Source organism: Lithobates pipiens, unplaced genomic scaffold, assembly GCF_037356315.1.
Source record: "Lithobates pipiens isolate NorthernLeopardFrog02 unplaced genomic scaffold, aLitPip1_a1.2 Scaffold_18, whole genome shotgun sequence".
In the NCBI taxonomy this organism is placed as follows: domain Eukaryota; kingdom Metazoa; phylum Chordata; class Amphibia; order Anura; family Ranidae; genus Lithobates; species Lithobates pipiens.
In genome coordinates, this window is record NW_027507758.1 from 262779494 (window position 1) to 262793169 (window position 13676).

The 13676-nt window shown below is 44.0% G+C and overlaps 1 protein-coding gene across 3 annotated transcripts in view; it reads left to right on the forward strand.

Annotated features, from left to right (window-relative positions):
- The window catches only part of ARHGAP18 (Rho GTPase activating protein 18), a 200756-nt gene that overhangs the window by 125941 nt on the left and 61139 nt on the right, over positions 1 to 13676 (forward strand). For all 3 annotated transcript variants that reach the window (XM_077486888.1, XM_077486889.1, XM_077486890.1), the window contains exon 2: positions 12458 to 12654. In XM_077486888.1, coding sequence (XP_077343014.1) covers positions 12458 to 12654 — 197 coding nt within the window. The remainder of the gene's footprint in view (positions 1 to 12457; positions 12655 to 13676) is intronic.

Sequence of the window (13676 nt, forward strand, 5' to 3'; positions counted from 1 at the left end):
CCATTAGTTATGGCAGTCAGTGCTTGCCTTCAGTGCCGCCCATCAGTGGCCATAAGTGCGGCATATTAGTGACACCTAATCAGTGCCCATAAGTGCCACCTTATCAATGCAGCCTATCGGTGCTGCCTCATCAGCGCATATCAGTGAAGGAGAAAAATTACTTATTTACAAAATTTACAGACACAAACGAAGAACAACTTATTTTTTTTATTAAAAAAAAAAAAACAGCAGTGATTAAATACTAGCAAAAGAAAGCTCTATTTGTGTGAAGAAAATGATACAAATTTCACATGGTTACAGTGTAGCATGACCGTGCAATTATCATTTAATGTGTGACAGTGCTGAAAAATGGCCTGGGCGGGAAGGGGGTGAAAGTACATTTAAAAAAAAAATACGTGACCAATATGGCCACCCTTCTTTTTAATAACAGTCATAAGCCTTCCATTCATGGAATTTGCCAGTTTCTTTATTTGTTGACAGTCAGCCTTTTGTGCAGCAGCAACCACAGCAATAATAAAAAGCTCAAACGCACAAAAAAAGGAAAAATTAGCTGAGCTGCTATCAAACTGAATGGGCTCAAACCGCACCACACTTCACATGCGAAATGCAGAGGAATGCAATGCGGTTCCTGTGAAAATCACATATTCTTGTGTGAGCCAGGGCTAAGTGATCAGATTAGCTCCTAAAAATCCAGCAGCAGTAATCGCACAAAAAAAAGACAGGCTGGTTGTACTGAAGTCAATCGATATATTAAATCTGAACCTGTTGAATTTCGGACAGGCTATGGCCAGCTTAAGTGAGATGGTCTGTCTTTAATTTTGTGATCAGTCTCAATGTTTTAATCAATTACGGACCACCCGCCATCATTGTATGGCAGGACTTTGAAGTGGAATATCGTTGTTATTGCAGCAGCTAGCTACCATAACCCCGGTATCCTCTTCTTAAGGCCTCATGCACACGAGACGCAGTTAAACGCGCGTTCAGATGCAGTTGGACAGTTTTTTCAACTGCACCTGAACTCATTCAATGTTATCCTATGTGTCCATGCACACAGTCTCGTTTTTTTCCGTTTATATGCAGTTGCGTTTAATCTCGTTTTTCCAGAAGCAAAAAAAATGCGTTCAGAAACAAAAATTTCTGCGTTTCAGACGCAAAACGCGGCTAAACGCGGCACCCGCGTTTAGCCGCATTTGCGTTTATATGCGTTTTTAAAGGTAACCTTTTTTTTTTACATTAAAAATCTCAAAAATGATTGCAAATTATGAAAAACCATTAGAAAAATATTTTAAACAATTGCAATTGCAAGTGGACAATCCACAACTTGTGGCAAGTGACGTGGCAAGTGGACAATCCACAACTTGTGGCAAGTGACATGGCAGGTGATGTGGCAAGTGGACAATCCACAACTTGTGGCAAGTGACGTGGCAGGTGAAGTGGCAAGTGACGTGGAAAGTGGACAATCCACAACTTGTGGCAGGTGACGTGGCAAGTGACCTGGCAGGTGACGCGGCAAGTGACTTGGCAGGTGACGTGGCAAGTGGAAAATCAACAACTTGTGGCAGGTGACTGGCATGTGACGTGGCAAGTGGCCAATCCATAACTTGTGGCAGGTGACGTGGCAAGTGACGTGGCAAGTGGACAATCCACTTGTGGCAGGTGATGTGGCAAGTGACGTGGCGAGTGGACAATCCACAACTTGTGGCAGGTGATGTGGCAAGTGATGTGGCAAGTGGACAATCCACTTGTGGCAGGTGCCGTGGCAGGGGACGTGGCAAGAGACGTGGCAAGTGGACAATCCACAACTTGTGGCAGGTGATGTGGCTGGTGACGTGGCAAGTGGACAATCCACATCGTGTGGCAGGTGACGTGGAAAGTGGTGTGGCAAGTGGACAATCCACAACTTGTGGCAGGTGATGTGGCTGGTGACGTGGTAAGTGGACAATCCACAACTTGTGGCAGATGGCATGGCAGGTGACGTGGAAAGTGGACAATCCACATCTTGTGGCAAGTGACGTGGCAGGTGATGTGGCAAGTGACGTGGCAAGTGGACAATCCACAACTTGTGGCAGGTGACGTGGCAGGTGATGTGGCAAGTGATGTGGCAGGTGATGTGACAAGTGGACAATCCACATCTTGTGGCAAGTGACGTGGCAGCTGACGTGGCAAGTGAAGTGGCAGGTGACGTGGCAAGTGACATGGCAAGTGGACAATCCACATCTCGTGGCAAGTGACGTGGCAAGTGGACAATCCACAACTTGTGGCAGGTGATGTGGCAAGTGACGTGGCAGCTGACGTGGCAAGTGACGTGGCAAGTGGACAATCCAAAACTTGTGGCAGGTGATGTGGCAAGTGACGTGGCAGCTGACGTGGCAAGTGACGTGGCAAGTGGACAATCCAAAACTTGTGGCAGGTGACGTGGCAAGTGACGTGGCAAGTGATGTGGCAAGTGGACAATCCACAGCTTGTGGCAAGTGACGTGGCAAGTGGACAATCCACAACTTGTGGCAGGTGACGTGGCAGGTGACGTGGCAAGTGAACAATCCACAACTTGTGGCAGGTGACGTGGCAAGTGACGTGGCAGGTGATGTGGCAAGTGACGCGGCAAGTAGACAATCCACAACTTGTGGCAGGTGATGTGACAAGTGACGTGGCAGGTGATGTGGCAAGTGGACAATCCACAACTTGTGGCAGGTGATGTGGCTGGTGACGTGGCAAGTGGACAATCCACAGCTTGTGGCAGGTGGCATGGCAGATGACATGGAAAGTGGACAATCCACATCTCGTGGCAAGTGACGTGGCAAGTGGACAATCCAAAACTTGTGGCAGGTGACGTGGCAAGTGACGTGGCAGGTGACGTGGCAAGTGATGTGGCAAGTGGACAATCCACAGCTTGTGGCAAGTGACGTGGCAAGTGGACAATCCACAACTTGTGGTAGGTGACGTGGCAAGTGACGTGGCAGGTGACGTGGCAAGTGATGTGGCAAGTGGACAATCCACAGCTTGTGGCAAGTGACGTGGCAAGTGGACAATCCACAACTTGTGGCAGGTGACGTGGCAAGTGAACAATCCACAACTTGTGGCAGGTGACGTGGCAAGTGACGTGGCAGGTGATGTGGCAAGTGACGCGGCAAGTAGACAATCCACAACTTGTGGCAGGTGATGTGGCAAGTGACGTGGCAGGTGATGTGGCAAGTGGACAATCCACAACTTGTGGCAGGTGATGTGGCTGGTGACGTGGCAAGTGGACAATCCACAGCTTGTGGCAGGTGGCATGGCAGATGACGTGGAAAGTGGACAATCCACATCTCGTGGCAAGTGACGTGGCAGGTGATGTGGCAAGTGATGTGGCAAGTGGACAATCCACAATTTGTGGCAGGTGACGTGGCAGGTGATGTGGCAAGTGGACAATCCCCAACTTGTGGCAAGTGACGTGGCAAGTGGACAATCCACAACTTGTGGCAGGTGCCGTGGCAAGTGACACGGCAAATGCAAGTGTACAACTGCTCTCTATGCTGCTGCTGCTCACTCTGATCAAAATAGCAGAAATAGTTAAAAAAAATGCTTTGAGAGCTTGGGGAGGGTCTACATGATGTTATCTTTATAAACGCGTTTAAACGCAAACGCGTCTAAACGCGGCATGCAAACGCGGCAAAACGCGCGTTTCAGCTTTTTTTTAACAGAGGTTTCATCTGCGTCTCGTGTGCATGAGGCCTAAGTGGGCGGTCAGCTTTCAGATAAAAGTGGTCTTAGCGGCGGATTCGCCACAAGATCACTTTTATCTGTGGCGGGAGAGGGCCCCCCACTCCCGCCTCGCTCCAGTGCCCTCCGCCCCTTATCGTAGCCGCCGGCGGAGGAGATCGAATCCTGTCCCCTCTGCGGTATGGAGCCGAGTGAGAGGAAGATGGGCCCCCACACAGCTCTATACCATTGCAGGGCGGAAGTGACATCAAAACATCACTTCCATCCATAGCTCTTAAAGGGACATTATTTTATTTTTTTCTTGCAGTTTAGTGTAAATATGAGGTCTGAGGTTGACCCCAGATCTCATATTTAAGAGGTCCTGTCATGCTTTTTTCTATTACAAACGATGTTTACATTCCTTGTAATAGGAATAAAAGTGACAATTTATTTTTTATTTTTTTAAAGAATAGTGTAAAATAAAAATAAAATAAACTTTTTAACGTGCCCCGTTCCACGAGCTTGCGTGCAGAAACGAACGCATACATGAGTAACGCCCACATATGAAAACTGTGTTCAAACCACATGTGTGAGGTATCGCCATACCCTATACCGCCTCTGTAACTCAAAACGTGCAACCTGTAGAATTTTTTAAATGTCGCATATGGAGATTTTTAACTATAGAAGTTTGTTGCTATTCCATGAGCGGGCGCAATTTTTTGAAGCGTAACATGTTTGGTATCAATTTACTCAGCGTAAAATCATCTTTTACAATATAGAAAAAAAAATTGGGCTGACTTTACTGTTGTCTAATTTTTAATTCAAAAAGTGTATTTTTTTCCAAAAGACCGCTGTGCAAATATTGTGTAACATTAAGTATTGTATCGACCGCCATTTTATTCCTAGGGTGTTAGAAAAAATATAGATAATGTTTGGGGGTTCTTGGTAATTTTCTAGCAAAAAAAAATAATTTGTAAGCAACAAGTTTGAAAAATAGGCCTGGTCTTAAAGTGGTTAATACGAGATTGTAGTCCTTTAAAGTTACAAGATTGCATGTTTCTCACCAAAGATAAGTCTTTAGAAGCAAATTTATAATAATTCACTTGGTGGTGTGGTGGACGATGGATGCTTTAAAAGATTTTTATATTGGTTCAAGGTATTGAAACAACTTTCAACACACAATTAAATTTATAGACTTTTACATGCTTTCGCATGAACTTTTGACTACATAGTTCTGGTTCTGTCTTGCGCTTGATATACATGTTTAACGCAATTTTATTTTATAGAGTGTTTTTTTTTAATTCATAATTTTGTGGGTGGAATACATGCGCACACATTGTGTTTTTTAAATTGTAATTATTAATTGCCACTAGCATTGTTGTCTAGCACATTTACATATCACGGTTTTGTGATTTTGGATTATTGTTGGTGGTATGTATTACCAAGTAAACCTGTCGCAAATCTGGGCAATTCAAGCTGAGCATTATCATGAGTTACCTTAAAAAAAAAAAAAAAAAAAAAAAGCATGTTAAAATGGAGATTGCTGATAGAGAAAATCTAGCAGGTATGTTTTGAATGGCAGACGACGGCTAGGTTTGGAGATATCAGTTCCTTTTTTTTTGATATTACATATTTATTCTCAGAGGTCACAATAGTCTGTGATTTAAAGTTCATGTTTTTTGGTTCTACAAATGAAGCTCTGTATTAACCGGGACAATTATTTTCCTTATAATGTCCTCTATGATGGTATTAGTAGGCAGGATATCACCGTGACCTTGGGGTGACTGCTTGCAAAGCTCACGTGGTAAAGGCAAGTTTGGCTAGAAACTAGATACCATGGCTCAACAAAGCAAACTGCAATAAAAGTTAATTCTGTATATACTTTTGTTTTAACCACTTGCCGATCAGTCACGTACCTGGTACATCAGTGAACTTCAAGTGGTTATACCTGGATGATGCCCAAGTAGCCACCGGATTGCTTTTTTTCCATCACCTTCTGAGCTGAACAAAGACTGGCTCAGCTTTGTTCGGCTCTGGGCTGTGGTAACCCAGAAGCGATGATCTGACAGTGATCAAAAAAATAAAAAATGAAAGTGACAGTGTAAAAATAAAATAAATAATGCCTCCGTCCCCCCGTGCTGGTGCGTATGTGTCTGTCCCAAACAGCGATCGTCCCACACATATGAGGTATCACTATGAACGTCGGATCATGGGCATTAATTCTAGCACCAGACCCCCTGTGTAAATCTGAAGTGGTAACCTGCAAAGGCGTTTAAAACACTGCTTATAGAAAGTAAAATTTGCAGCACGGCCATGCAAAAAATTTTTGCATGGACGTGCGCAATTTTAGAGCATGAAATGTTTGGTATCGATTTACTTGGCATAACATCATCTTTTTATATTTTACCAAAAAATCTGGTTCTGTATTGTGATTTTTGCATTAACCACTTTACGACCAACGCACGACGATGTACGTCCATTTTTTGAAGAGGGATATCTCGGTAACGGTAGCAGCAACCGAGATATCCAACTCTTCAGGCGCTGGTCATGTGTATGATAATGGTGGTCTCTGCGGCGGGTTCGCAGTGAGATCACCGTCCTCGCCAGCGGAAGAGGTGCCACCCCCCCTCTCGCCGATCTCCCGCGCCCTCCGTCGCTTACTGGAGCCGTCGGTAGCGGCAGAGGCGATCGGGTCCTTTCCTATTCTGGGTATGGAGACGAGTGAGGCCAAGATGGCCCCCACTCGTCTCTATACCATAGGAGGGCGTAAGTGGCGTCAAAACGTCACTTCCGCCCATACCTCTTAACCAGTTCCCGACCAGTGCATGCCGATGTACATCGGCAGAATGGCACGGGCAGGCGTATTAATATACAGGTACATCCGATCTTTAATGCCGCCCTGCCATCGGGCCATGAGGCGGCGCGCTCGCATGCTGGTTGGGACCCCCGTGAGTCCGGACGCGGGTCCCGTGGACTCGATCGCCGCGGGCATACCCGCAATCGTCTCACGGGGCGGCTGAACAAGGAAATGCCGTTGTAAACCGCATCTCCCCATTCTGCCTAGCAACAAGTGACGCTGATCTCTGCTCCATGTGATTGGAGCAGAGATCAGTGTTCACTAAATTAAAGCCCAGCCCCCAACAGTTAGTAACCCACCCCTAGGAACACTTAACCCCTACACTGCCAGTGTCATTTACACAGGAATCGGTGGATTTGTATAGCAGTGATTGCTGTATAAATGACAATGGTCCCAAAAATGTGTCAAAAATGTCCGATATGTCTGCCATAATGTCGCAGTCACAATAAAAATCGCTGATCACCGCCATTACTAGTAAAAAAAAAAAATTTATAAAAATGCCATAAACTATCCCCTATTTTGTAAACGCTATAACTTTTGCACAAACCAATCAATAATCGCTTATTGCGATTTTTATTTTTTATTTTTACCAAAAATATGTAGAAGAATACGTATCGGCCTAAACTGAGGGAAAAAAATGTTTTTTTATATATTTTTGGGGGATATTTATTATAACAAAAAGTAAAAAAGAATGCGTTTTTTCAAAATTGTCGCTCTATTTTTGTTTATAGCGCAAAAAATAAAAACCGCAGGGGTGATCAAATACCACCAAAAGAAAGCTCTATTTGTGGGGGAAAAAAAGGACGTCAATTTTGTTTGGGAGCCACGTCGCATGACCGCACAATTGTCAGTTAAAGTGACGCAGTACCGAATCGCAAAAAGTGGTCTGGTCTTTGGCCAGCAAAATGGTCCGGGGCTAAAGTGGTTAAAGGAACGTTTTTTTCAATGTCATTTTTATTTTTTTTATTGCATTTGAGGACTTTATGACCCCAGATCTCATATTTAAGAGGACCTGACGTGCTTTTTTCTATTACAAGGGATGTTTACATTCCTTGTAATAGGAATAAAAGTGATCCATTTTTTTTTTTTAAAAACAGTGTAAAAATAGATTAAAATCAAGTAAAATAAATAAGAAAAATGTTGTTGTTTTTTTTTTTTAAACCCCCCTTCCTGATGAGCTCACACACAGAAGTAAACGCATGCGCGAATAGCACTCGCATATGAAAACTGTAGTCAAACTACACGTGAGGTATCACCGCAATCGGTAGAGCAAGAGCAATAATTCAAGCCCTAGAATTCCTCTAACGCAAATCATGCAACCTGTAGAATTTTTTAAATGCCGCTTATGGAGATTTTTGAAGTTAAAAGTTTGACGCCATTCCACAAACGGGCACAATTGGGCTAATTTTACTGCTGTCTTTATTTATTTTTTATTCAAAAATGTGAATTTTTTCCAAAAAAAGTGCGCTTGTAAGACCGATGCGCAAATACGGTGTGAAAAAAAAGTATTTCAATGACACCCTTGTCTAGGGTGTTAGAAAAAAAAAAATATATAATATTTGGGGGTTCAAGTAATTCTCTAGCAAAAAGAAAACTGTTTTAAACATGTAAACACTGAGTCTGAAAAAGAGGCCCGGTCCTTAAGTGGTTAAGATTCAATAAAGGGTATTTTTCCCCCCCAAAAAATTTGCGCTTGGAAAACTGCTGCGCAAATACTGCGTGACATAATGTAATTAAACAAAACCCACCAATTTGTTCTCTAGGGCTTCTGCTTTAAAAAAAAATATATATATAACGTTTGTGGGTTCTAAGAAATGTTCTAGCAAAAACAAATACTGATCATTAAGCAAAAAGTGACCTGGTCTTTATTTTTGGTTCACAGCTTTATTTTTGATAAGAGTGTTGCTCATCAAATTTGAAAGCATAATTTTGTATTGCAACGATTGTTTACAATTTCCTTCCTTTTTTTGACTATAATGTTTAATTATCAAGATATTAGATGTAATCTCCACTCTAAAGTGGTTCTAAAGCCAAAACTTTTTTTTTTTTTTTTACCCTTTTACAGCTTGCTTACTCCCCCCTGCCTAAATGCTGTGCACAGCTGGATCTCTTCTTTCCACTCTTCCTCTTCACACACTCCCAGGCCTAGGGCAGCACTTTGCAGGGGGGCAGCAAAAAAAGCTGCCCCTGTACAAAAAAAACAGCCTCTTCCTGGCTCCCACATGAAGAGTCCCCACTGGCTTATGCCGCGTACACACGAGAGCAGACTTTTCAACGGACTAGGTCCGACGGACTTTCGGCGGAGTTCCGAAGGACTTTTCTGTCAAAAAGTCCGGTCGTGTGTACGTGGCATTACGCTACACTTTTAGGCCTCATGCACACGAGACGCAGATGAAACCTCTGTTAAAAAAAAGCTGAAACGCGCGTTTAGAAACACGCGTTTTTCCGCGTTTGCATGTCGCGTTTAGACGCGTTTAGACGCGTTTAGACGCGTTTGCGTTTAGACGCGTTTATAAAGATAACATCATGTAGACCCTCCCCAAGCTCTCAAAGCATTTTTTTAACTATTTCTGCTATTTTGATCAGAGTGAGCAGCAGCAGCATAGAGAGCAGTTGTACACTTGCATTTGCCGTGTCACTTGCCACGGCACCTGCCACAAGTTGTGGATTGTCCACTTGCCACGTCACTTGCCACAAGTTGGGGATTGTCCACTTGCCACATCACCTGCCACGTCACCTGCCACAAGTTGGGGATTGTCCACTTGCCACATCACCTGCCACGTCACCTGCCACAAATTGTGGATTGTCCACTTGCCACGTCACTTGCCACATCACCTGCCACGTCACTTGCCACGAGATGTGGATTGTACACTTGCCACGTCACTTGCCACGTCACCTGCCACGTCACTTGCCACGTCAGCTGCCACGTCACTTGCCACAAGATGTGGATTGTCCACTTGTCACATCACCTGCCACATCACTTGCCACATCACCTGCCACAAGTTGTGGATTGTCCACTTGCCACGTCACTTGCCACATCACCTGCCACGTCACTTGCCACAAGATGTGGATTGTCCACTTTCCACGTCACCTGCCATGCCATCTGCCACAAGTTGTGGATTGTCCACTTACCACGTCACCAGCCACATCACCTGCCACAAGTTGTGGATTGTCCACTTGCCACACCACTTTCCACGTCACCTGCCACGTCACCTGCCACAAGATGTGGATTGTCCACTTGCCACGTCACCAGCCACATCACCTGCCACAAGTTGTGGATTGTCCACTTGCCACGTCCCTTGCCACGTCCCCTGCCACGTCACCTGCCACAAGTGGATTGTCCACTTGCCACATCACTTGCCACATCACCTGCCACAAGTGGATTGTCCACTTGCCACGTCACTTGCCACGTCACTTGCCACGTCACCTGCCACAAGTTATGGATTGTCCACTTGCCACGTCACATGCCAGTCACCTGCCACAAGTTGTTGATTTTCCACTTGCCACGTCACCTGCCAAGTCACTTGCCGCGTCACCTGCCAGGTCACTTGCCACGTCACCTGCCACAAGTTGTCTATTGTCCACTTGCCACGTCACATGCCAGTCACCTGCCACATGTTGTTGATTTTCCACTTGCCACGTCACCTGCCAAGTCACTTGCCGCGTCACCTGCCAGGTCACTTGCCACGTCACCTGCCACAAGTTGTCTATTGTCCACTTTCCACGTCACTTGCCACTTCACCTGCCACGTCACTTGCCACAAGTTGTGGATTGTCCACTTGCCACATCACTTGCCACCTGCCATGTCACTTGCCACAAGTTGTGGATTGTCCACTTGCCACGTCACTTGCCACAAGTTGTGGATTGTCCACTTGCAATTGCAATTGTTTAAAATATTTTTCTAATGGTTTTTCATCATTTGCAATCATTTTTGAGATTTTTAATGTAAAAAAAAAGGTCACCTTTAAAAACGCATATAAACGCAAACGCGGCTAAACGCGGTAGCGGCGTTTTACCGCGTTTTACCGCGTTTTGCCGCGTTTTGCGTCTGAAACGCAGAAATTTTTGTTTCTGAACGCATTTTTTTGCTTCTGGAAAAACGAGATTAAACGCAACTGCATATAAACGGGAAAAAAACGAGACTGTGTGCATGGACACATAGGATAACATTGAATGAGTTCAGGTGCAGTTGAAAAAACTGTCCAACTGCATCTGAACGCGCGTTTAACTGCGTCTCGTGTGCATGAGGCTTTAGTGTACTTTTTTTCGCTCATGATTTTAGCAGCCTGCTGATTTGTCTTAGGTTTTTCTCTATAGGAACATCTTTGTGCCAGTTCCTCCTGTTTTATTTAGCAAAACGTATTGCAATAAAAAATACATAGGTTAAAGATCTTTCAGTCTGTGTGTTGACATATTTTGGGGTTATTTTTGGCCTGATTGAGTCCTAATTCTTTTGACTATGAAACTGGTTTGTGAATTTTACGTGACCACCATCAAATGGAACATTAGTTGGGCAGGTCCCCATCTCCAGTATTCCTCCTGGGATAAGTGTCACCGACAGCCAAGAGCGGTACCTGTGTGGTCAGATCACCATTGTCTGTCCAATAATCCACAAATATGGATTTAGCCCAACCCCATCTGCTGGCCCAATGTGGTGTAATTTAGGGGTATTTTAACAGGTGAATATGAGCAATTCCAACACAAAATGCCTTTGTTATTACTTAGCACTGTCATTTGTTCTGACATCCGTTTGAGATGTTTCAGTGATCTTTCAGAACCCACTGACGTGCACTTGACCTCATTCTGACCTGCATTTACCTATGCTTCATGCAGAGTTTGCCTTCCAATAGACTAGAGCAGGGATAGGCAATTAGCGGACATTCAGCTGTTGCAGAACTACAAGTCCCATGAGACATAGCAAGACTCTGCCAGCCACCAACATGACACCAAGGGGCAGAGGCATGATGGGACTTGTAGTTTTGCAACAACTGGAGGTCCGCTAATTGCATATCCCTGGACTAGAGGGTGAGCTTTAGGAGAAAAAGGTGGGGCCTAAAGAGGAAGGAGTGTGGTTTACAGAAGGCGGGGTGGGTCTTAAGCAGGAAGGGGCGTGGCCTTGACAGGAAGGGGTGTACCATATTTAAATTGGGGGGTGCACAAGTTTAGTCAGGCCTAGGAAAGCACAAAACCTAAATGCACCACTGGGTCTGATGTTGCATTAGTCTCCCACTGGCTGTATGGCTGAGAAGCGAGCGATTAAACACCACTGATAGCTCGGTTCTCAGTGCTCCCTGAGCAGAGAGTTGGTGACTGTCAGTCACCGCTCTCTGCTCTGCACCCCCAAGCTCACTAGAGCGCTGGACTGTGGAGGGGGTGGGGGTGGCTCGTTTAGGCTCTCAGCTACTCGCTGAGAGGCTGAGACGGGTCTCAGTCCAGGCATATGGGCGGATCCTGGCCATATGGTCATGATCTTTCCCAAGCCTGGACCAGGTCTGTGATGTCAGTCGACAGCGGGATTCAGCCCGCTGTCTGTGGAAAAATGCGTCACAGGAGTACAAAACTATCTCCACTCCTGTGATCCACAAGAGAAGAACAGCCAAAAGAGCTTTGGCTCTACTTTTATAAAAAAAAATTTAACAGTATAATACCCTAGACTTTAAAAGTTATGAAGATGTGCACTTGAAAAAGGCAAAATTGTATTTATCTGGAATAAGAATATACCATACTTTTGTATGTATGCAAGTTTAAATCCCGCTCATTCTAGGGTGTATTATACATTTAAATCCCTCTCATTGTTGGGTGTACAGCTGTTGTAAATTTGTCTTGTGCTCTGTGTTTGGCTTAGTAGTTAAGAAAAAAAGTTACAAATACTGTATGTGAGTTGTTCTTTTTAAACTCAAAATCCTTTCTGTTGTCATGCAGTCGCAGATCTGGGCAGTATACAATGAATCATGGAAATGGAAATCCTACCCTTGATAAAGTATCGTTTAACCGGTCTGGATCACAAGATTCATTAGATGAACTTTCTCTGGATGACTATTGGACTGAAGTAGAGAATATCAAGAAGAGCACTGATAATAGTCAAGAGAAACAGGATGTTGTTGTTAAGGAGCCAGATGGTAAGAAATTGATTTAATCTAATCTTGCACACCAGAACTCTTGAGATGGGAAAGAGTGTCATCTTCTGTATCTACCAGAATGATTGGACAAAAGATCTGCTGTAGCTACCCTTTTATGACTTGGTGTAAAAAAAAAAAAAAAAAAAAAATTGATAATTCACAAGTAAAACTTGTAAACAAATGGGTGTATTTTTCCCCAAAGCAAACAAACAAAAAAAAACACTGCCTTAGGTCAGATTTTCCCCCGGCAACACTATGCGTGTTGATGGGGGAATCGTCCAAATCTCTTTCCTGCAGGCAGGAATTTTGCACCATGTATGGCCGGCCTTACACCCCAGCTTTGGGCTGCTTCCTGTATGTGCTATTGACCTCACTGGGCGTTTTCCTGGCATCCCAGGAAAGCTAAAGGTTCCAAATCATAAGAGAATGTGCTCTTTCACAGTACTGTAGCACGTTTTTTCAGGAATGGGAACCACTGCTTTACCTGCCTTCCAGGAGAAGGCCTAGGAATAGCAATAAAAAACCCACAGGGTTGGCTGGAAGTTTGGATGTAAGGCAAATATTTTTTTTTAATTAGCATTTTTTTTTTTATTCATAATAAATGGGCTGACACACCACAATGGTTGCTAAAGAGCAAATCATTCCAAAAATGAAGATTAAATAAGCGGTGGTTAGAGACCTAAAAACAATCAAATATTGCTATAAAATGAGTGCAGTCTTCTTAATTTTTAGCACTTCTAGCATTTTGTTCAACAGTAAGTTAAGAAAAACAAAATAAAAACAGCTGCTTAATACTGACACATCACATTCCTGTGTATTTCATTCCTTCACATGGGGGAAATTACTAAAAAAACGGCTGTATTTGATTGTTTAATAATGGCTCTGTGGGAATAGCTGACATTTTTATGTAGTTCCCATGCAGATCTGTCGCTTGAGAATTATAACCGTTTTGGAGTCAGTGGGTGTTTACTTTTTTATTGAACTGTGAAATGAAATCCCTTCGTGTTTTCAGGCTGGCATGT